The sequence below is a fragment of the Rhynchophorus ferrugineus genome, unplaced genomic scaffold (genome assembly GCF_030347505.1).
Source record: "Rhynchophorus ferrugineus isolate W39M unplaced genomic scaffold, kcgeb_rfMv2 rfM8, whole genome shotgun sequence".
NCBI lineage: Eukaryota > Metazoa > Arthropoda > Insecta > Coleoptera > Curculionidae > Rhynchophorus > Rhynchophorus ferrugineus.
In genome coordinates, this window is record NW_027472587.1 from 37,293,402 (window position 1) to 37,317,318 (window position 23,917).

At 33.8% G+C, this 23,917-nt stretch overlaps 1 protein-coding gene and 1 long non-coding RNA gene across 3 annotated transcripts in view; one reads left to right on the forward strand and one right to left on the reverse strand.

The window, feature by feature from the left end:
• Positions 1–23,917, forward strand: part of Sema1a (Semaphorin 1a) — a 713,484-nt gene that overhangs the window by 571,838 nt on the left and 117,729 nt on the right. For both annotated transcript variants that reach the window (XM_076412071.1, XM_076412072.1), the window contains exon 2: positions 16,527–16,626. In XM_076412071.1, the coding sequence (XP_076268186.1) occupies positions 16,527–16,626 (100 nt within the window). The remainder of the gene's footprint in view (positions 1–16,526; positions 16,627–23,917) is intronic.
• Positions 4,454–6,417, reverse strand: LOC143200494 (uncharacterized). The gene is made up of 2 exons (XR_013006734.1): positions 4,929–6,417; positions 4,454–4,867 (listed from the first exon to the last, which is right to left on the reverse strand). It is a non-coding gene; the product is annotated as an uncharacterized LOC143200494 (long non-coding RNA).

Genomic DNA, 23,917 nt, shown 5'->3' on the forward strand with positions numbered 1-23,917 from the left:
GTTTTAAAAAAATATGTACATAATCGTTGTAAGAGCTAAATAAAAATAATCAGGAACTTTTTTTAACCTATTATATAATGCACGTATTTTATATTCTACTATATACAAACAACTTAGCTTAATACCTACCTACACCTATTTATCTGTTTGCAATATTATGCTTATTTGCAATAAGCAACTCAGTAAAAATTAAAAAATAAGCAAATTTAGATTTTTAACCAAAAAAAAAACGCTTTAAAATAAAATATGTACATAATCGTTGTAAAAGCTAAATAAAAATAACCAAAAACCTTTTTTAACCTATTATATACTACACGTATTTTATATTCTACTATATACACACAACTTAGCTTAATACCTACCTACACCTATTTATCTGTTTTCAATATTATTTTAACTACTACCAAGTGATCACTTTGATTATATATATATATATATATATATATATATATATATATATATATATATATATATAATAAATTACCGAGGTTGTTTCCATGACAACTATTAATGAACTCCGTCTGCTCGGTTCTTTGTGGCGGCCCCAAAGGAAGAAAAATTCGCAAAATCCTTATCCGATTTTAACAGGATCTACATTGTTCCACTTCTTATTGTCAGAATTCAGCGGCGTTAAATCTTCTTTGACAAGCAACATTTATTATGATCGTATCTCATACACAATAGATTGGAAAAAGAGGGCGATGGAAATTGCGGCAAGAAATTTTATATCCCTCTAACGTCCTATGCGCGCGTTCTTCTGTTTTCCGCTTTACCATTTAGTTTCTTATAGATTTATTTCGGTAATACGGAGATAAATACGTAAAATTTATGTCATTTCATATTTCTAATAATAAATTGATTTTATTTATAAGTTATAACTATTATAAAATATTACTACTTATAATTGCGGTTAAATAAAGGGATTGGGTTGCATGGTTCCAATAATACTCGTATTTCTCTCAACACTCTGGTGGGAGTTAATATACACTTGCCTATTAGTGTCATCAATCGTATGAACAGCGTCGAGACCACCAAGGTATAGACAGGCGCTAGTGCCAAAGAAGGGAAAGCAGGCATAGGAATTGTAATACAGACAGGAACAGCCGCCGAGGAAGAGTTGAATCTTAAAATAAAAGACGAATCGAACACCAGAGCGGCAGAATTCGTAGCGATACAGAAAGCCATAGAACTGGTACGGGACAGAAGCCTCCCGGGACCAATCACCATACGAACGGACAGTAAGATGTCCATATGGTGAGCTGAACATGCGAACACACGGAACAATGACATAATGCAAATCACAACAACCTTGCTAGACTGTAGAAAACCGGCAGGGAAATATCGGCTAAGATGGTGTCGGTGGAAATGATAACCGTGGACAAAATTGCAAGAGAAGCCACCGAAAAGGAAGAAAGGGGGCTGGAAAACCACGGATGGATCAGCACCAGAACCATCAAAAACATCAAAGAAGGAGAGGTAAAAAGAAGGTGGCAGATATATTGGGAACAATCCTTGGAATAACCCTTTATAAATACTGCCAACAAGTAGGGACAGGAAACATAGGACTGAGTAAATGATGACAGGGTACGGGAATATATAAGCTTACCTACACATATTCAAATTGAATGGACTCTGCTAATATCGCACAGGACTAGAAGACACTACGCATATCTTGGAGACATGCGTAATTGAAAACAGGGTAGAGGCCCGAAACAGACACCCGACGGGAACTACTAGTTAAAAAACGAAGATGGGCTAGTCGATGAGGAAACTGTTGCAAATGTCAACGTTTGAGCCGAAACGGTGATCGAATTTGAAAAGGGGGAAACCCAGAACAGCAGCCAAGAGGGGGCACATGGAAGCGCGCAAGAAAGTGGCCAAGCTAGTGATCAGGGCGTGAACATAAGAGGAAACTAAAGGGAAGAAAAAGTGCAGTGCAGTACCGAACAGGTGTTCGGAGACTCATTCGTGAACTTTTTCGGATATTTTAGGTAGGAATGACCAGCTCAGAGCTTTAACAAGTACCAGAGCCAATGACGAGTGGTCTACAATTCAAATTACTGTCATCAGATCTGCTTAATGGAGAAAAATACTTAAAAATACAACAGAATACTGCAAATGGTTTGTCTAGTTTATGAGATTGCAAATTTTTATTGGATATGGACGAGAGAAATAATATTGATGACACTTCAAAAGAAATCATATACCAAAAAGAAGATGAAAACTACTGTTATTAAAAAATAGCCATGTAGTTTTTTTAAGAAACACCCTGTAAATTAAGACCGTACTACGTTATTTTGTCTTAATTTGTCATTTATTTCAGTGTTTTCTAACCGAAAATAAGAGTGATACAACTATTATAGGTTCCTGATAATTAAATAGATTATTCCCACAATTTGTAATAAGTTGATGAACCTTTTAGATAACACCTTTAACTCAGTTAACAAATTTACCAATGTATTTTTAATGAATTAAGTTCAATCACTAATACGAAGAATTTTATTTTTTTTAGTAACGGAAATTATTTATGTTAGATTTTTTAATTATTATTTGGGCATCCCATTATTTTTATGGTCTCTGCTGTACTGCTGCGCTTATACACCGGCTCATAAAAATACATGCTGATAAAAATATGCTTTTAAATCAAATTAATATCGAAAACTATATAAACTCAAGATATAACTAAAAACTTAATCAAATAGAAATAATCTAAAGACCGTAATTAGTGGCCAATATACACCAATTGTTACGATACACATCGTGTCGATGCGACCACCACCCGAACTCCCGAAGGTAATCAAATTGTTCTTTCATGTACAGTGTCGTTCTCTGCAGAGAGGAACTGCTATTCCAAGTCCGCAAGTTATTTGTCACAATGATTGAAGCAGCTTTCCCGGATATACATGTCCACAAAGCTATTACATCGATTAATCACGAAGGGAGAAGCAATTTCGGGCTTTTGCACTCAGCAGGTCATTTGAAAATTGTCCCCGTTGGCTTTACCTTCTAAAGTCGGAATAAAAAGGGACCGGGAATCGTAGAAAATTAAGTTAAGGCTGGAGACTGGACGAGAAATGTGGCGACGTTTGAAAGGAACGGGGGAGAAAAACAAATGAAAAAAGAAACGGCCGCGTGAAAAATAGGCAGAAGAAAACATTCTAGGTCGGAGTTATCTTGAACATAAGAACGGTCATTTATTGTTGAATTTGTCACAAATTTTATACATGAGATATTTATGGGCCCTTTTTTGGATCCGAAATAAATTAATTTGCTAGGAAAAAATCCGGATGGAAATAAATTATAGTTTCTTTTTTATTGTTGTCATATAAGATTTATATATAGTCATTAGTATAATATATAACATCAAACGAAATGGGGGACAAGAGAGATTGTTTAAAGCTAAAATAAATTTATTCACATAAAACTCTTTCACAAACTACATTAACTTTCGGAGAAAGTTTATCTTTAATGATTTTTTATTATAATATATATATATATATATATATATATATATATATATATATATATATATATATATATGACATATATGATACATTGATGTTCTTAGTATTTGCACCAGTATAACAATCAATAAAATATTGACTAGTTTAAAATACTATACCATTAATCATTTTAACAATAGCATCATAAGTGTGATTATTTTCAGAACTTTAACAACTTCAGGTTATTGTATTTTGAAATTATTCTTTCAGTTTAGCATTTATACTAAAATAATAACGAACACACACTTCGATTTATAAGCTACATATGTTAATAAAAAAAGATTGATAAAAGGCTCAAGGAATAAATGTTCTATAGTTCCATATTTTATTGCATTAATTGTTGAGCATCTTAATATTTATCAACACTTTAAAATATTTATCAAATTACTGTAAATAATTCATAATTTCTCTTATTTGTCCTATGTGTTCTATCTATAAATTTTAAAATAAAATTGCATCGTTCTTTGCTTATTTATTCCACTCCTCCACCTTCATGGCTGTTATAATTTTGTCAGTAAGTTGATTTATTTCAAGCTATTATTTTATGTAATATTCTGGAATCTCGTCCATGTAGATAGCTCATTTTGAATTTGTCTTCTATAGCTTTCATTACTCTACTACTTTCTATGGAACTCTCACATGAAAACTACCAACTGACCAACAAATAAATACCTTGCCAACAGACAGAACAGATGACTCTTATTCTCGAATTTTTTGAATGGATATTAAGATTACATTTTCACATACGTGTGTTCTTTCCTTTCAATAAAATGGATACATTATTTTCTTGTCCCTACAAAAAATGTAAAATGTAACTTTATAAATTACATATTATTCTTAATTGTTTTTTATCTAAGCATACCATGAATATTTAATAATTGCAACAACACGGGATATGAAAGTTTAGAGCAGGAAATATAATCAAATTATTAATCTACAACTCACCCTTTTTCATCTTTCTTCAGTGCCATCAATTTTATATACTACATATGTACTTTTTGATGGCAGCTCTCAAAATAACTAATATGCTATATATCTCTCTAATGTTCATTCTCTTCATATATTGCTCTAAAGAATGATATGACAAAAATGAAATAACGATGACCACTATCAATAATTTTTTAAATACACTATCCAAAGGATACATATTTCTTACTCCATTCGTTCTAATAGATCCAAAGAAATTCCCTGAACTAATCTTGGTTAATATTCCTTAAACAAATATAATGAGTTGGAAACTCAGCCAAAGCAGATATCTAGGTAGCAATTATATTTTTAATTGATGGCACTGTAAGAAATATTTTCTAATTATCTAAATTAATATTTTCAGCACTATCGCTATGTCTTGTTAAGAAGCAGGGTAACTAAAAAAAAACAATATATACATGTTATATGGATATAATAGATAGATAATTATAAATGTACCTGGTAAAAATTGATTCTGAATTCCTCACTAAAATGCCTGGGACACACACGATGACGATGGTAAATTTGTATTGTACTTAATCCAGATAATTTAGTATTATTTTACTTTAGAGGATGCCTCCTTTCTGTAATAGCTTTACATCCAGGTACAGAACATTCTTGACTATCAGAATGCATTATAATCAATTTTTAATCATAATCAATTATTAACAATTAATATCACCCAGAAAACCTGCAATGTAAAATGAAGACTTCCTTCTATTGTATAGCATCCAAAATGGCTCCAAACACTTAAAATAAAATCACTTCGAACAACAAACTTAAAAATGACCGCCACGACCCTTTAGGCCACCATGAATTCAGCACCAGCAAGCACAAAGATTGGTAAGGCCGGTGGATTGGTACCATGCAGTTCCAGGCGATAGAAGACCATCACGACGACGTCTCGCTCTCTTTTCTTTTCTCCGTCCCCTTGTAATAGTACCACTTCCACAGCGCTACCGTACATCCTCTACCTAACCTAATATCCTGTCAATTCTCCCGTCGACCACATGGATAATTTAATATTAAAATAAACAGTATTTCTTCAACCAGAGTGTTCAGTTCTCGTGCAAATTCCTTCCAAAAATAGTAGTGAGTGTTCTGACAAATAATCGCAGCGGCAGCCACACATTTCGACCGACTGACCGACCCGACGAACATTCCTACTATTGGTGACCCCGACGTGATCAGAGTGACCAACAGATAAATCAACTCAACATAAGCCACTTGATACGTGCATGGAAGGATAGCACGAGGAACGGAACCCATCAATATCACATGGTCGACGACATCCCACGAGACTATGGACGAAAACCACAGAAGCCCATCATGTATACCATCAACACATGAACACCCTCGCATCACGAAACGGGACACGTAACACACTTATAGGTACCCTCAAACAAAGCTAAACGCCCCAAGACGAACGACGTCCTGCTACAACTCCGATGGCAGCTGATCCCGTAAAACTCCTCGCTCAGGTTGGGATCCCCATCTCATCTGCAGTCCCCGGGCGTTTGTTTGCGTGATTGCGGGTGCACTCCGGAACTTGCACCACATAGAGGTACATTCCACGGCAGTTCCACTAGGAGGGGAGTTGTGTGGCGACCGCCACGACCCTTTAGGCCACCACGAATTCACCACTAGCAAGTACAAAGGTTGGCAACGCCGGTGTATTGGTACCCTGCAGTTCCAGGTGATAAAAGACCATCACGACGACGTCTCGTTCTCTTTTCTTTTCTCCACCCCCTTGTAATAGTACCACTTCCACAGCGCTACCGTACTTCCTCTACCTAACCTAATATCCTGTCAATTCTCCCGTCGACCACATGTATAATTTAATATTAAAAATAAACAGTATTTCTTTAACCAATGTTTTCAGTTCTCGTGCAAATTACTTCCAAAAATAGTAGTGAGTGGTCTGACAAATAATCGCAGTGGCAGCCACACATTTCGACCGACTGACCGACCTGACGAACATTCCTACAAACTTAAGCGAACCAGCGCTATCTCTGATGGACCGGACAAAACATTTCTCCAAGGTCGCCGACACAGTTGAATTTCTATTTTTTCTATGGTTTTGGTCGAAGTTGCATTGCCGAAAATTTGCGATACAGCGCTGTCAGATTCTACATTGACCACGACCAATGAAACTACAGCTTAAAATGTTTGTTTACGTATTTTGTGTCGCCGTCCTACCTGATTTGGGGGCATATTTGATTTAATTTACTTATTTGTTAGTCGTTATACAAACATTTTGGTCCTATAAATTCTTTCTCCCTATAAGCTTCGTAACGGGTCAAAATTTTAAAATTAAAATTATTTCGTCGGATGAATTTTTTTTTCGGCCACTCAATAATCGACAAAAAATGCCGGGACACGTTTGTATTTTTAATATTCGGGGGGGGAAACATTTATTCTATACTCTCGTTTGCGTCACTTCGAGGTCTCGTAACCGAGGGTGACGTTCGCAATGAAAAAACGTCGAAAGAGTGAGGGTCAGGAAGATAGTATCGCTTAAAAGTGCGGTTTTAGGGTCCGGATTAAAAAGGTCCTCTTTTCTTTTGTTTTGTTTTGTTTTGTTTCTAACGGAGTTGTTCAATGGCTTCGATCATAAAACCGGCGGTGTTTTACTATATTACGGGGCGTTGGCATCTCTTGTGTTTGTCCGAATTAAATTTTGCGTCGTAAAAGATACTGTAACTGAGGCTAGATGAATCGGGGAATGTATAAATAATTTGAAATATACATTGAGATACATTTCTGGTGGAAAAATAGGTCAAAAATTAGATCTGGTTGCAAAATATCAAATTCACAAAGGTAGTCCGTAGGTCCAGAGTTAAAAAAACGTCGGTTTGCTTCAAAAATGACTATAAATACTAATCAGTCCACCTCGCATAGCAACAAACATAAAAGAAAGCTAGGAAGATCCAGGAATACATTAAATACTGTTAATTCTTATGGAGCATCTCTGGTGGTCGAAAAATTATAGCAATATTAACGAGATTTCAAGGAACATAACTAAATTTTGGTGGTTTTGTTGGTTATTCCTGATGCTCCATGTTGATATAATTATTCTAGACTATGGATGCCGAAATCGATATATCGATATGTTAATTTATTAATATCAATGTATATTTTTTTAATATGGATATTTTTGTTGGCCAATTTTTTCTTTGATGGTGACACTGATAAACTTTTCAAGATTTCGTTATTAATTTTAAAGATTTATTGTGTTTTGGTACTTAATTTCAAGGATTGGATATTTCATTTTAAAGGTTTATTAATATATCGACATTTCCTTGGACATATATATCAATCTTTGTTTTCCAATATTTGGTTTAAATAATAAAATTGTTGGTGGATATTGAAAAATTATATCGCTTTTTATAATTCTCTGATATATCCGCATTTGATTCTTAAAAAAATCTATTGTTTTTTTTCTACGTTTCGGCAGACCATCTTCAGGTCTTGCTTGTCCTATATCGTATTTCTTTTACATCTCGTTTATCGCCTCTTGTGTATGTAGGTTTACGAAAAGTGATAGCACGTCAAAGATTACTAGTTCTGGTTCCACAGTAATATTTTCTATGCACTGGATCCGTGGCTTAAGAAGGCGTCACGCTTCCTTGGTATCCTGTTCGGTAATCAACGCCGAATCTCATTCGTTGTCCTTCGTTTGCGAGTCTGTACGCAGCATTAGTTAGGAATAAGTTATTTTTGTTATTATTTATTGATCCTGCTTTAATTTTTGCCTTGACAGTTTTCTCCAGATAGGCGTTTGGACTTGTTGACTAATTTGATTTGTTAAGTCACTTTTAGGCTAGGTATGTTTCCATTTTCTCTTGGTAGTCTTTCGTGTCCATTTACACGGTTGGGTTTTCTTTATCAGCTGCGACAATAACGATGTTTTGTTGTTTTTTAAAGCAGATAGATATTTTATTTCCTGTTTCTATGGGATAGTTTAGTTCCTGTTATTAAGGAGTATAATTTGAATTTAGGAAATTTCAAACTGATCAGTTGGTAGTTGTTAAAATAATATTGAAATTAGATGAATAGGTTTAGGTAGATATCAAGCTAAACTGTGTATATATAATAGAATATAAAGTACGTATAGTAGATAGGTTAAGTAAGGTTTCTGCTTATTTTTATTTACTTATTACAACAACTATTATATACATATTTTATTTTAAAACGTTTTATTTTTGTGTTAAAAATCTAGGTTTGATTATTTTTTACCTTTTAGTGAGTTCCTTATTTATTTACAGTCGTTTAATTTTTTTTGTTAAAAATATTTTATTCTAGTGGTTATTACAAAATATGATTTACTACTCGTACAACATGGCAAAAGTTCCGCTACCATTTTTATTGCCTATAACTTTGCTCAAAGAAAAGATAAATCATTTTGGTTTTCATAAAAAGTTCATTTGGTCTTGGCAATTTCTTCCAGCTTTTAAAAAATCACCATAAGAAAAAGTCAGGTGTTGTTAAATCTGGAGATCTTGCTGGTCATGCTCAATCGCCACTTCGCGAAATTTGTCTTCGTGGAAAAACGTTATTCAATAATAGATTTGTAAAACGAGCTCTGTATACTGTGGCCCCATCTTCCCTAAAACCGACTGTTCTGTTTATTGACGTGACTTCATCATTCATTATCAATTTAGATGAAAAATCTTCAATTTCACTAGACAGCTTTAGGATTGCATCACTGTACTCAACTCGTTGATTAAGATCTCTCGTTAGCAATTTTTGGAGTAATTGAATTCTGTACTGGAACATTTACAAATTAGTTTTCAAAATTCGCCTTAAACTGCGTGTAGAAATCTGTAACTAGGAACCACGTCTCCGAATTGATGTTACTGGAGACTCTGCAGTACTATCGCGCACCAAAGCCACATTGTCAGCGTTACCAGACGTCCGTTGTTCTCTAGAACGAGACCTGTCCGCTATCGTACAGTACGATTAGGATATTTTTGACGCAACTTCCGCTGAGTGACAATAATGGAACGATTATTTTAAATAAATATTGTCACTATTTATGCTCGTTCTTGTTGCGTATATTTATCCGTAATAAAAATAGGACGTCTACACAACACAATGGTTAAAGCGAAACTGATCTAAACGTCACATAGCCAAGACGGCACGCAATCAAAATGGTAGCGGGACTTTTGCCCCACCTTTTATTTTCTATATGAGTTACTTTCGTTTTTCTTGCGCTGTTTAGGAGCTTTTATTTGTATTGCTTTATTTAGTGTTAAATTATTTAAGAAAAAGAAGAATGCATTAGAACTACTTTGCAAACAACAGAAGACATATATTGCCGATCAGCGTCTAACCTACAAGGGCCCTAATAACAAGGGCTTAACATTTATTTAATGTCTCTTTAAATAACCAACCAGATGATGCAACATTTTCATAATTTTATTAATTTTTCAGCTTTTGTCTAAAAATAATAATAGCTTCCCTCCGTTTTAGTTATTATAGATCTAGTTTCACATCTATTAACCGTATCCTTTAACCGGAAACAAAGTACGCGATGAGCAGAACATTTATCAAAACGATATCGGAAATTCTACTTTATAATTAACTTACTTTATCTCGAATCTTCTAGGAAATGCCGTCGTGGCGTATTGAGCTTCTTCCCCGTCGATATTCCCTCCCGATATTCCATTTTCTCGGGATTTATCGAAGTTTTGTTGTATAAAAACCGACAAAGTCGCCGAGATCCGGGGGGTTTTTCCTCGGCGGAAACCTTCAAAAAAAGTGCGACACAGGGATAGGTTTGATTAATGGCCGACGATAGCTGCAAAAAGTAGCAAATTGTGACTGAAACAATCCATGTTATTGGACCAAGTTCCCTGAAAATTTCTTTAAAATTTAAATTGAACTTGAACTGGTGATGGATTACGTATATATTTTCGGGTAAGGTTAGTGCGGATGTTTTTATCGAAAGTCGACGTTATTATATGGAAAGTAGGAAAAACCCGTGACGTTTATGAAAATTGACGATTTTTCTTATGTGCTTTCCATGTTTATTCAGTTTTATTCCTTGGAAATGTCGGTCTATACCAGTAACGATGAAAATAAAAATAAATCGATACGAAAAGTTGATTTAGATGTTGTACTTCCTGGAAAAAACTTTAAATTTTAATTAGATTTTGGAAATAATTAGTAGCGTTTGTCTGGTGAGAAACCAGTATATTTAAAATAATTTTTCTTTTTTACTTTTATTCAGTCATTACTACCAGGCCTATAAATTAACTATAAAGTATTTACAACAGATGGTACTACTGTGTATTGACTGCATAGGGTACATTTGTGACCAGTTTCATGTTGAAGCATCCCTGACAGGCTTCAATTTGTCAAGTGTGTGTCAAGTTCAAGTGTGTGTCAAGTCAATGTCGAAGTGTGGGCAAAGACTGTTTTAAGTACGTTGAAAGTTTTACTTTTTTTCCTTCATTTTGGAGAAAAAAGCGGCTGAGGGTCATCCAATGCCGTTTGAAGCTTAGCGCAGCCGTGCTCCATCGATTGCAACATGTGAATACTGCTTTCGACGTTTTAGTGGTGATTTTAAGCCTGAAGAAAAAGAGCATTCTGAACAGCCACAAAAAAACAAGGAAGGCAGGCTTTGAATGCATTACTCAATGATTGGGATCGGTGTCGACTAAAATTGATGCGTTTGATCAGAGTACTACGCTAAAGATAGCATAATACGAGCAAAGACACAACAATGTTATTCATTAGCATGATAATGCTCAACCACATGTTGCAAAAAAGGTGAAAACATACTTGGAAACATTAAAATGGGAAATGCTACCCAACCGGCCGTATTCTCCAGACCTTGCTTCTTCTGATTGTGACTTATTCCGACCAATCAGTTGTGACTTGTCTGAGCAGCGCTATAGTTTTTACGAAGCTACCGAAAACTGGTCGATTTCTGGATAGCCTGAAAAGATACATCGGTATTTCTGGGTGGAATTCGTAAATTGCCTGTACGATGGGAAAAAGTAGCGGTTGTACATTGTACCGATTTTTTCACAATTGCACAAGCTTCAAATTAAGATAAAATCCATTAGAACTACTTTATTGGCCTAATATGTTATTACTCTTCAGCGTAGAGTAGCTCTCTGGACTTTATTCTTAAATACCTGTACTATGTTGATATTTCTATAGATCCATATATGTATTTCCTTTTGAACTTTCTTCCAAATAACTATTTTTTTGGTATTTTAATTCCAGTTTTTTTCTTTTTGATATAATTCTTCCAACGAAGTTTTGTTTCATAGTTTTCTGGTTGCTCCAATAGAAAGTATGGTAGTGCCATCAGCAAATGTGACCCACAAGTCCCAACATTACCCAAAACACTATCTTGTGATACGCCTGCTTTTGTTACTTTCATTGTTGAGTAAGCTTCTTCTTGAAACTTTTTCTAAACATCTTGGCTGATATGTAAGAATTTAAGACTTCAACGTATTGCTTCGGTAACATTTTATGGAGTCTTTTATGCCAGATTTTATCGAAGGCTTGTGCCAGGTCATAGAATGTAGCTCGTAAACTTTTTCTAAAGTATCTGTAAATGTTTAAAAATTGCGAATTAAAAGTTGTATTCTGCAACGATATGTTATCTTTAGAAAATAAATTCAATAATTAACTATCACGATTTGTACGTCTTATTATTTATCGAACACACTAAATAATCTAACTATAATTAATAACAGTATTACCGTAAGAAAATAGTAAATAAAGACAAGAAAACAATAATTCTAATGAAAATATTAATAGTATTTAGTCAATCGTGCCTATTAAGAACCCTTTTAGAGATTCGCCACTTTTGTGTTGAGCAACGTTCTGGAGATAGAATCAATATGAACATCATCGTCGTTTTTATTATATTTTGTTTGTTTCTCTTCGAGACGGAGCGTTCCGCTTGAATGTGCAAGAAGTCCGCAATAATCATTTTGTTTCGCGTATCGATGTATCTATAAAAGAGGGAAAGTTGTGGGACGATGTTTTTGTTGGTTCAACAACTAGGAAAACATGTCATTTAATTTCTCGTATATCTGTTTTTTTTTGTTTCTCTAACAATTGGATTATTGGTTTATAATAATATATTGGTGATTGATTTCATATAGTGATAATATGTCATATAGGTGTTGGTGCAGCCATCTTAAGCGAGCCCATTTCATGTTGCATACATAAAACCCCTTTAAATAAATAATACAGCCAAGTATTTCAACACTGTTATTCGTCTGGACATTGTACTTGTTTTGTCCGATGATGAAATATTTTCTATCGATCATCTCTTGCATTCATACCTTTGACGCGAGAGGATATCCGAATTCCGGTCTCCTTAGAACTCGATCTATCTTGCTCTATGAACGGAAATACTTGTTTTCTTTTCTACATTCGTCAAGAAGGTTCTTGTGTTGCATATAACTTCAGAGCTAGTTCTTTTACGATATAAAATATTGGAAAGTTACTTTCATTCGTTATTTTAGTTTATTAGTTTCAGTTTGACTATATCATCATTTTATGTTTGAATTAATCGTTTTTATTAATATGATATTATTTTAATCTATGAATATAATCGATATTATCTTATTCCAAATAAAGTTGTAGCGACCTTGAGGCATGTCGAATTTTACATGTTAGAATAACGGCATACAAAATACTCAGAAATATTATCCCATGTACCCCATAGGTCCAAATTGGCTTTATAATTGTATTATAGATAAACCTCTTTGATTTTAGATCAAGTTGAGAGTATCTTCCGACTAACCAGTACAGTTGTTTTATTTTGGTTCTAATGTGTTTAACTGTTTGTCTAACGTGATGCTTCCGATTTAATCTAGCGTCAAAATGGATTCCAAGGTATTTAGCTGATTCTGCTTGAGGAATCGGGCATCCATTGAGTGATATAATTAAGTTTTTATTATTGCTCCTCAATGCAAAATTAACATGGACAGATTTGGAGCTATTAAGTTGAATTTTCCAATCTTTCGTCCATTTGTAGACTTTGTTGACGGCCACTTGCACTTTTTCTATTGCCCTAGGCAGAGGTATATCTTTTGCCATAATAATTGTGTCGTCATTAAAGGTTCCAAGAAGTGTTTCTTTTGTTGTTGGAATGTCAGCAGTGTAGAGCAGATACAGGAGAGGTCCTAAGACGCTACCTTGTGGAAATCCAGCCGAGATATTTTTAAATGTCGAGAACGCCATTTCGTGCGATACTCTAAATTTTCTTCCGAATAAATATGATTCCAGCAATTGACAATAGTTACGTTGTAACGATTTTCTCATCTTACAGATTAATCCCAAATGTCAAACCCGATCAAAAGCTTGTGAGACATCCAGGAATATTGCAGGGCAGTATTTCTTTTCCTCAAACAATAATAAAATGAGAAGGAAAATATTGTCCGATTCTAAAACGAATTTAAAAATTGTGGCAGGCAATACATTAAACATCTTGATTACGTGAGTTTACTGCTATTTTGAATTGACTATGTATTATTATTTTACATATTTGTAGGCATCAATTTATGGAAAAACAAAAAGTTTTGACCAAAAAAAATTGAGCGATTAAAAAGTAATTAAAATGCAGGCCTTATTGTCGTGCTCTTCCCGGCTAGATCTGACAGGACCGCGTCATATCAGACTACCAGGAATTTCTCGGTAAGCGCTCCTCCTCCGGGTCGGATGCTATCGTGATGAATAATGACACCTTATCTCTGGTCCGCCGCGGACTTTTTAATAGATTGCCTCACCCCGTCTGGTTATTGATAATGCAGCTCATTTCTGATGGCCCGGGCCGCCTGGTAACAGCTTGTAATGGATAACTCGGTTTATATGCCACCGAAACGACAGCGCCATCTATCTTCTTTAAACGGAGTTCGCGTTTTACTTACGTATCAATTGTTTGTGGGGCTTAAAATGTCACTTGCAGTATTTTAAGTTCGGGTTTTTGTTCGTCGTCGGTATGAGGCGTCCCAGAAAATGGCTTTTGAAACGGATGGAACGTAATATAATCCGCTGTCTCGGTATCACGTTAAGGGATATCGCATGATTTCCATTATACAATTTAGAACTTTGCCAAAACATTTTATACGTTTTGTATAATATACTTATACCCCGAATACTTGAAGCACGCGAAATCAAAAACATGAAATAATTGGATGAAGAGAGGCAGGCAATTTCCCCTTTTCGTAATAGATGCGTTAAAGTCGCACATCTCTGGCAAAAAAACTGTGTAACACAATTTTTCTAAAATAAATTGTAATATGTCTAGTGTTGGGAACTATCGACTGTTTAGTAGTTGACTATTTTTTACTATCGACTGTTTTCAGTCGCTATTTTCGGTTCGACTGGTTTTACTACTATTTACTATCGACTGTTTCAGTCGTACTTTTAGTTACTATTTTAGGTCCTACTTGTTTCTTTCGGCTGATTTTCAGCGTTCTGGCTCGGTTGTCCTAGCCGCGACCTTGGCCAAAAATGTACCAAATTTATGCTTACATAGATTACAATATATTGTATATTAATATAATAAGATTATGTAATGTATGTAATGTAATAAGATTATAATTGGGAACGATAAATAGTAAAATATTTTGACTGTTTTTATGGCAATAATAGGTAATATTGCGATTATTCTCTCGATTTTTGTTAAAAAATATTTCCGTTCTATAATAAATAAAGCATTTATATCATTTCATTCAGATCATTTTAAATTATGTCATGGATTAGCTTTACTTTCTATGATTATGTATATGTTTAATTTTTATATAGTATTTATGGTTATTATACATCTTTATTTTTTTTGATTTTGTTTAAATTCTATTGTATTGTCTATATTTATTATAGTATATTATTTAAAAATTGCCGTTAACACATTTAAATACAATAAAACATTTCCATTCCATAGAAAAATTCCATTACAGATCCACAGAACATTCGAATATAAAATTAATTCTACTTCGTTTAAAATTAAATTATAAATTGCATGTTATATATCATTATTATAATAGTATTCAGTAATTTTTTTTCCTTCTTTTTTTATAGTTAGTTCGTGGAGCTATTTATACTTCTCCGTTTGGCTTATACTACTGTTGGAAAATCTAACCATATATAAAATTATGAAGCTATAGATAAACTCACTTTGTTTATTGTAAATCAGACGTTAAATATAGTCTGTTCAAAGTTATTTTGTATATGCGCCATTTAAATTTGTGACATCAAAACGTCGCAATGTTGCCGCATCAACTCTGAGTTTTAGTTTAGTTTGGCTTTGACATACAATAAAATTCTAATATAAATAAAATAGTTGAACAAAAATGTTATCAATTATAATTTGTTTTAACAACTCAAAAAATTTACAAATAGCGACAGGCAATACATTAAACATCTTGATGAGGTATGTATAAAAAACTTTGAATAGACTATATAAACATGTTATTCCACCAGAAAATGTAATTCTTCCACCCTTACATACTTAGTTTAATGAAAAATTTTTGGTTTTTGTTGGTTTAAAAATCTAAATTTGATTATTTTTTACTTTTTAGTCAGTTCCTTATTAATTGTTTGAAGTCAGGTCAATTTATTTCTTTTTAGTGTAAGATATTTACTCGATAAAGTACAACGGGTAGGTCAAGTAAAGGTGCAGCCCTTATGAGGAAAACTATGAATAACGAAACAATGAACCCTTGAGGAGTTGTGTCTTCCATCACATTAGCTCAGCAATAACATTATACACAAATATCTGATTATTTTAGGTAGAAAAATATGCGAAAATATTGTATGGGCCTTTAAAATTTGAAGGTTTTCCTCGATTTCCCTGGATCCCGCCATCAGATCCTTACTTGGTTCTAATGGGACCACCTCGTGAGTGCACGCTTTCGAATAAAAAAAAGAGTTTTGAAAATCGGTCCATAATTGACGGAGAAATCTTCCATCCAAACAAGAAACAAAACAACATATCGGTATATATTAGTAGACCTATTAAAATAAACAAAAATAAGCTTAAACTTAAACAAACAAATAATTTTCTATCATTTGTTTCAGGCGTTGAAGACGACGTACATCATTTCACCGGAAATGACACTCACATCGACTACTTCCGTTTGGTCCTTCGAGATTCCGACTCACTTCTTGTCGGCGGACGGTAAGTGCTGATAAATACAATAGCGGACAAATATTTATTTAAACATGTCGTTTGCCTGATTCGTTTTGTTTCACTTGATCAAGAAAAGGAGGCCATTCATGTGACAATTGCCGCGGAAATTGCCCATGAAAAGAAAAGATAATATCCTTTCGGATTTTCCTCCTAAAATGGCCGAAAGGTCGAGCGGATATTGTTTCCTTGTGGTTCGTTCCGAAATTGCTTTTGACCGTCGGCCTGGAAATTTTTCCACTCTACAATTTTTAGGTACGTTTTTATTTTCGGAAGACGACAAAGTGATTGAACTTTTATTTACAAGCTCGCACACACTTTTTTTAATAATGCATTTCCTTTAGTACGGTCAGTTTTATTAAAGAGCGCTTCGGTCTAGACATAAATGTTAGGTTATGTTTAGATAATGTCCCATAAAATGAAACAAACAACATTTTTGAGATTATTTTTTGCTTCACAGGTTTAATGAGCAATCGTTAGTCTGCAGACCATGTGCGTTCGGGTATAATCGTAATTGCCTTTCGGATATAATCGTGTATTCGTGGCCTATCAATTTTATGGCCATATGGTCGGTCTTTACGATGCAGCATAGAAGAAAAGTAGATTGTTGAGGTTAGACTTCTGATAATAAAATTTGTCTGTTGTTTCATTTTTTTTCTATGTTCTTTATTGCATGTTGTGTGTTGACTAGTAGGTATTAAATTAGTGATTGAATATTAATCACGTTTGAAGAAGGAAAGAAAGACATTCTTAAATTAACTACTTGGTTAGTTGATTTTTAATTAAAAATATGACAATTTCATTGAATGTTGAACACTTTTGTTAGAATATTTCAGGTTAACGTTAGCTTTATATCAGTTATGAATTAATTTAGTTGTAAGAACTATGCTATTTAAAATAAACACAGTGAATTTGAAAGTGATGGCAAAAGTATCATCTTAATCTGATTTTCTTTAAATATGTTTTTAATTTAGACAGTGACATGAAGACCAATACATTTGTCAAATTGTAAACATGAATGCAAGTGTATTAAAGTAACATGTATGTTGACTTCACTGTTATTTTAACTAAAGAATCATATATACACTTTTTATAGATCACAAGTGTAGAATTACAAAGAAAGCACAGGGTCTACAGTTCAATGAATACTGGTTTAATGACGTTTCCCCAGCCATTTTCAACTTTGTAATAATACTATAAACACTAGATAACATCAAAAATATATATCTATCAATTTTAACAATCTAATTAATTTTTTAAGAAGAGAGAATATTTGTATCTTCTAGAATTTAATGTTATTTCACTAACCTTGAAACATTAGTTATTTCAATTATCAGTTCAACTTACTATAGAATGCCTGCATTTGCCAATTAATCCAGTGTATTGAGAAACTCGTACATGTAATATGTTCCAGCTGTTTTGGTATTATTCATTCAATTTACTATTAAACTTTACCAATCAATGCTAAATAGTACCTTTCGCAGAGGCCGAAACTTTGTTCGCGCGAAGTGGTCAAACTTTGACATTTATATACACAAGGCAGTTAATTAGCAATAGTTTAAAATCTAGAACTGTGCCAGCCTGGTGGTCTTGGAAGGAAAATGGAATGTCATGATTAGTAGACACTGATGAAGTAATCTATTATTTTACAATATAGGGTATTGCCTAACAATAACAATAATATTAACTTTATATATTGCCGGTAGCTCTGGACGTCGGCAGTTAAATAACATGGAAAAAAGAGATTCGTAATAATAGAAATTTTCGTATATATCGTGTTTTTTTCACAGCTGAAATTGGTTTTATTCATCAACGTAATCTCCGTTAAGAGCCACACAATCATTCCATCGCCGCTCTAACATTTCCATATCACTTTTCTAGAACGATTTATCTTTTGTCTCTAAATAGAAATTTTATCAGTTGCTGTCCACTCAGATGACAATCGTTATAAATCTGGAGTGAAGTGATGAATCTGTGTATAAACCATTGTCACATATCGATGCAAAAATCCGGTTTGTTACGTTTAAACAAGGCCAAAAACTGTTCAGAATCAACAACACGTTCTTGTTTTTGGCCAACAGTCACCAAACGCAGCATCCACTTTGAACAGAACTTTGTCATAGTCAAATGATCATGCAATATAAAACCAATAAGTTCTTTTAATATCTTTACGATGTTAGTTAACTCACGCAACTTCACTTTTCGATCATTCAAAACGATTTTGTGGATTTTTTAATGCTTTCTGGTGTTACCAGCTCATCTGGAAGTCCACTGCGTTCTGCTTCATGGATGTCTCTACGACCACGTTTGAAGTCAGCAAACCAACATTTTATTGTTGTTTCTTATAGAGCGGAGTCCTTATAGCACTTTTCAAGTCATTGCTTCGCTTGAATGGTATTTTATTCTATCAAGCAGTGTACAATTAAAACACGAAATTGCTTTTCATGCATTGTTTTAAAAATAACACAAAAACTTATGAGCAGAATATTCTGAAATTTTAACAGCTTTCTTTTGAAGGTTGGTACTAACTGAAAAACCGGTGAATATAATAATACTAACGCCATCTATGTGCTATCTATGCCCGGTGCTTTTTAGTCCATGTGTTATTTCCATACATTTTTCAAATTACTAAATCATATTTACGACAATTTTATTCAAATATATATATATATATATATATATATATATATATATATATATATATATATATATATATATATATATATATATATATATTATTGGGAAACCAGTGTTATTAGTCCTGTTCTGTAACGTTACGATAACATATATGAGCAAGTTATGCGAGATTAGAAACCGAACTGGTCGAAAATACCTTAGACATAAGTTCCGCCACTGTCAGGGCCCGTTGCAATATCCTGCAGCTAAAACCTGATTTGGCGCGCACAAGGCCCGTAATTGGTGCAAGTCGACGAAACGTAATTGAAGGTCGGTGATTACGAAATGATGCGGGCTGTGTAATCATCGCAAAACGCCTTTCGCCCCAAATTTGCGCCGCTCGGTCTTACATGCACCCGCTCGGATCGGCGATGTGTTTTGTACCGGTCGAAGTTGGCCAAGTTCTACAAGTGTTTCTCTCTCGCTGACGCGTATTGCGACGAACATGTGTTACAAGCCTGCCATTGTTCGAGAAAACTCGACGTGTATCGGGAAATTGGAAACTACGTCTCGTTGCAGTTGGACGTTAGTCGAGATTAAAAATGGAGAACAATAGATCGAAAGAATGTATTCGACGATCGGTGATTGAAAGTTGCGATCGTAACGTTTTTTTAATATATATTCAAAATAATAAATATAACAGGTCAATTGAAAAGTTCCCGGCCTACCATAGTAGAACACATTCTTTGGCAAAATTAGTTTTTTCATTCAACATAATTCCCTTCAAGAGTAATACACTGAGTATAGCCACCCTCCAACTTTTCGATACCATTTTTGTAGTATGACTTTGCTTCAAAATAGGCCTCAGTTTCTTTCCAGCGAGCGTTCTTTTGAGATCTGAGCACAAGAAGTTGTCGCTGGGGGCCAGATTTGGAAAATACGGTGGATAAGGAAGCAATTCGAAGCCAAATTCATGGTGCCATCGTTTTCACTGACTTGGAACACGGTGCATTGTCTTAGTGAAACAGTTCTTCCTTTTTCTTCAAATGCGGCCGTTTCTCGGCCAGGTAGTTAATGAAAGTCATTCCAGCCGATTGTTGTGTTTTCCCACGCTTTGGAGCGGTTCATCATGTGTAGTCCACTCGGATGACTCTCGCTCGATTGGACTTCGGAAGAGGATGGAGCCATGTTTCATCCATTGTCACATATCGACGCAAAAACTCGGGTTTATTACGCTTGATCATCTTCAAACACTGGTCCGAATTATCAACTCGTCATTGTTTTTGGTCAAAAGTGAGCTCGCGCGGCACCCACTTTGCATAGAGCTTTCTCATACCAAAATATTCGTGAATGATATGATGTACACGTTTAGTTAATATGTTTTTAGTATTTGAAATTTCGTTCAATTCCAATTTACGGTCATTCAAAATCATTTTGTGGGTTTTTTAAAATGTTTTCGTCAGTAATATCCTCTTTTGGGCGTTCACTGCGTTCAGCGTCTTCAGTGTTCATTTCACCACGTTTAAACTTAGCATAACAATCCTTGATGGTTGATTTTCCTGGGGCAGTTTCCGGAAACTCGGCATCAAGCCAAGTTTTTGCTTGAACTGTATTTTTCCGTTCTAAAAGCAATATTTTATTAATACGCGAAATTCCTTTTTATCCATTTTTTTCATAATAACAAAAGTTGCTTCAGTCAAAATGCCATAAATCACAAAATAATGATCCGATACTGTCAAATTTATACACGCATCTTTTGAGGGTTAGGCCTAACTAAAAGATATATAGATTTAATTTTAGTATCGCCATCTATGTGTCAGGCCAGGGACTTTTCAATTCACCTGCTACTTATTTTTTATACTCTAGACTAAGTAAAAATTAAAATTTTTTTCTCCAAAATACCTTAACAATGACTAGTGGCTGCCTAGTGTTCAAAATTCGACTACAATTTATAAATTTAATCATTTTTCTCATGAAGTTAATATTTCTAAAATTTGATTTGACAATATTTTCGATATATGATCATTTAATTAAATCTTATAGTCAACAAAGTGTTAGTAACTTTAAATTAGTACATTATAACAATTGAATGGTTGTTTCTAAACCCAGGGCGTAAAATATGAATGTAAACTTAATAAAACAATATAAAATAACCAAATGTTTGATACATAATACATAAAAAGAGAAATTAAAATTGAATTGAAAATAAATATTGCAAATAAGCGTGCAAAATGTTAATGTTCCAGGTGGCGGGTGATAAATCTACAAACATAATAAAAACGTACCTGAGCAACCAATTTTCAATGACAAGCATGAAATTGAAATATTATTGAAACATTATGTAGATAAATACTTCTATTGTCAGGTAATTGAAACAAAATATTGGCAGCTATAACAGTATCCGTAATAATAGTATCCATAAATTAATACATCGACAAATACTGGTAATGCATGATATTGATAATCTTAATAACCGGAATGGTTAGCAATAATGTTACTCTTTTGTAGTCAATAATTGACGGATAATCATTATAAAACAGACAATAACGGTAACTGATATCAATGATAAACTATGCTTGGATGAAGTATAACATGTGCACACGGTACGAAGGGAAAATAACGCACGACGTACTAGCTTATATCCTAACACTAACAATATTAACATGTAAAAGATCAAGGGAAGTAACGCGCGAGATCTGCTGACACCATGGTTAGTAGACCTCTCTAGGATTAAGCTAAATTCTCAAAATAAATAAATAAATAAATGAGCGGTATTATTACTAGAGCACTAACTTCTCCAGCTGCAGCTATGATATATGTGCAATGCGTACAACGGAGAAAGCTAAGAGCCACACGCTAGATACGCTGCCAGCAAGAGCCAGCAGATAACACTTTCGGTGGTGTTTATGTTATATAAGTTATCCATAGATCATAACTACGCATCAGTACCTTTAGCCACACTGACGTTAGTTTCTGGATTATATTATAATTATATAATATATTTACAGTTGCAACCATGAAACTATTATCTTTGATTTGGATAAATAAATAAATAAGTAGAGCATCATGAACAGAGAATAGTAAGTATAAAATAATAAATAGAGAATTATAAACGAAGAGTAAGTAGTAAGAGTATTCGCAACGTCGATAATCATACAATTAAAAAGGAGCGGCAATCCCGCTTGGTTTCCTGAAGATTGTCGTTCGAACCTTTTTTAAATAAACACTTAAATGACCCAAAAATTAAAATGTCTACAATATCTAGCTACCAGATGGAATTTTCAGTACCTTAGATGTTGGGAAAGATAATTTCCTTGAATGATATATGTATTTGTCTGTGTTTTAGGAAAATAATATCCAAAAAATATAAACAAATATACTCGCCTTGCACATTGTATATAATATTCTGGAATCTTACTTTTAATTTCTCTTTCATGGCTTTCGTTAATCCATTGCTTTCTACTGTATCCCACGTGAGGATTAAAAACTCACCAATAGATGAAAATTAGAACATTAATTTTAATTCTTGATGAAGCAAGATAGAGCCTAAAATATTTGTTTACTTATTATGTGTATTATCTGACAGCTACTCCTAGTTGCTTGATTTGGGCGATCTTCTTCAGTGTAAATCTTAACAGTGTCAAGCTAATAATCGATTAATATATAGATTAGTTTAGAAACTTGATAATTCTTCAATCTCTAAACTTACTCTTTATTAATCGTTAACCTTAAAATAATTTGTCATCGGTTTTTTTTCTCCAAGCGCATCAGACGTGAAAGAAACATTTACCCCTAAATAACCGTTATAATTCGATAGATTTATTATATCGAAACCGCAAAGATTAATGTTCCGATGAGGTTTTTTGCTCATAAACATTGAAAAGCCTTTATCATTATTGTAACTAAGGGCACGACTCGAGCGAAGGTCCGTCTTAATAAAGATGTAATGAAGCGTGAATTAGTCAGTTGTGCGTGACAACTGCTTAACTGTTAATGGAAACGCTTTATCATGTCCTAGGAAAGGGTTTCGGAGCGATTGAGATTATCGGCCATCCCTTTTGATATATTAGGTTACGTTTTAAAAGCTGACCTCTAACTAAAACTTGTTGTTCCAGCAATTTTACGGTCTAGGTGATATTGGTTTGATATTGGCCTTACTACTCCATAAACTTGTCAGTTTTTAGCTCGATTTTACCTAATACACTCTTTGTTTTTACCAATAGAGGCACATAATTAATATAATTAATTCAAAATAGCAATGACACGAGTGTCAATATATGTCTGTCTAAAGTTGTAAATTCGTATATATATATATCCCAACAAGTTCATTAACAAAGGCTGCAATTCAGGAATGGCTTAAACTACATAAAATAAGTTTCAAGAAAATCATGTTAAAGAATCAACTATTTCACATTATTACTCGATAAATATAAATGAAATATTTAATTGCATTTTATGTAAATTACTTTTGTAGAATTAAGCCTGAGAAAGGATACATAGTAGATCACATTACTGAATGTTATGGCCACAGAGTATTATGTCTCCGTCCCTATCACTGCATTTTTAATCCAATTGAGTTCATATGGGGTATTGCAAAGAATTATTACAATAGATATTCAGATCGAGGAGTATATTCCAACCAGTACTCTCTGGATTTATGGAAAGA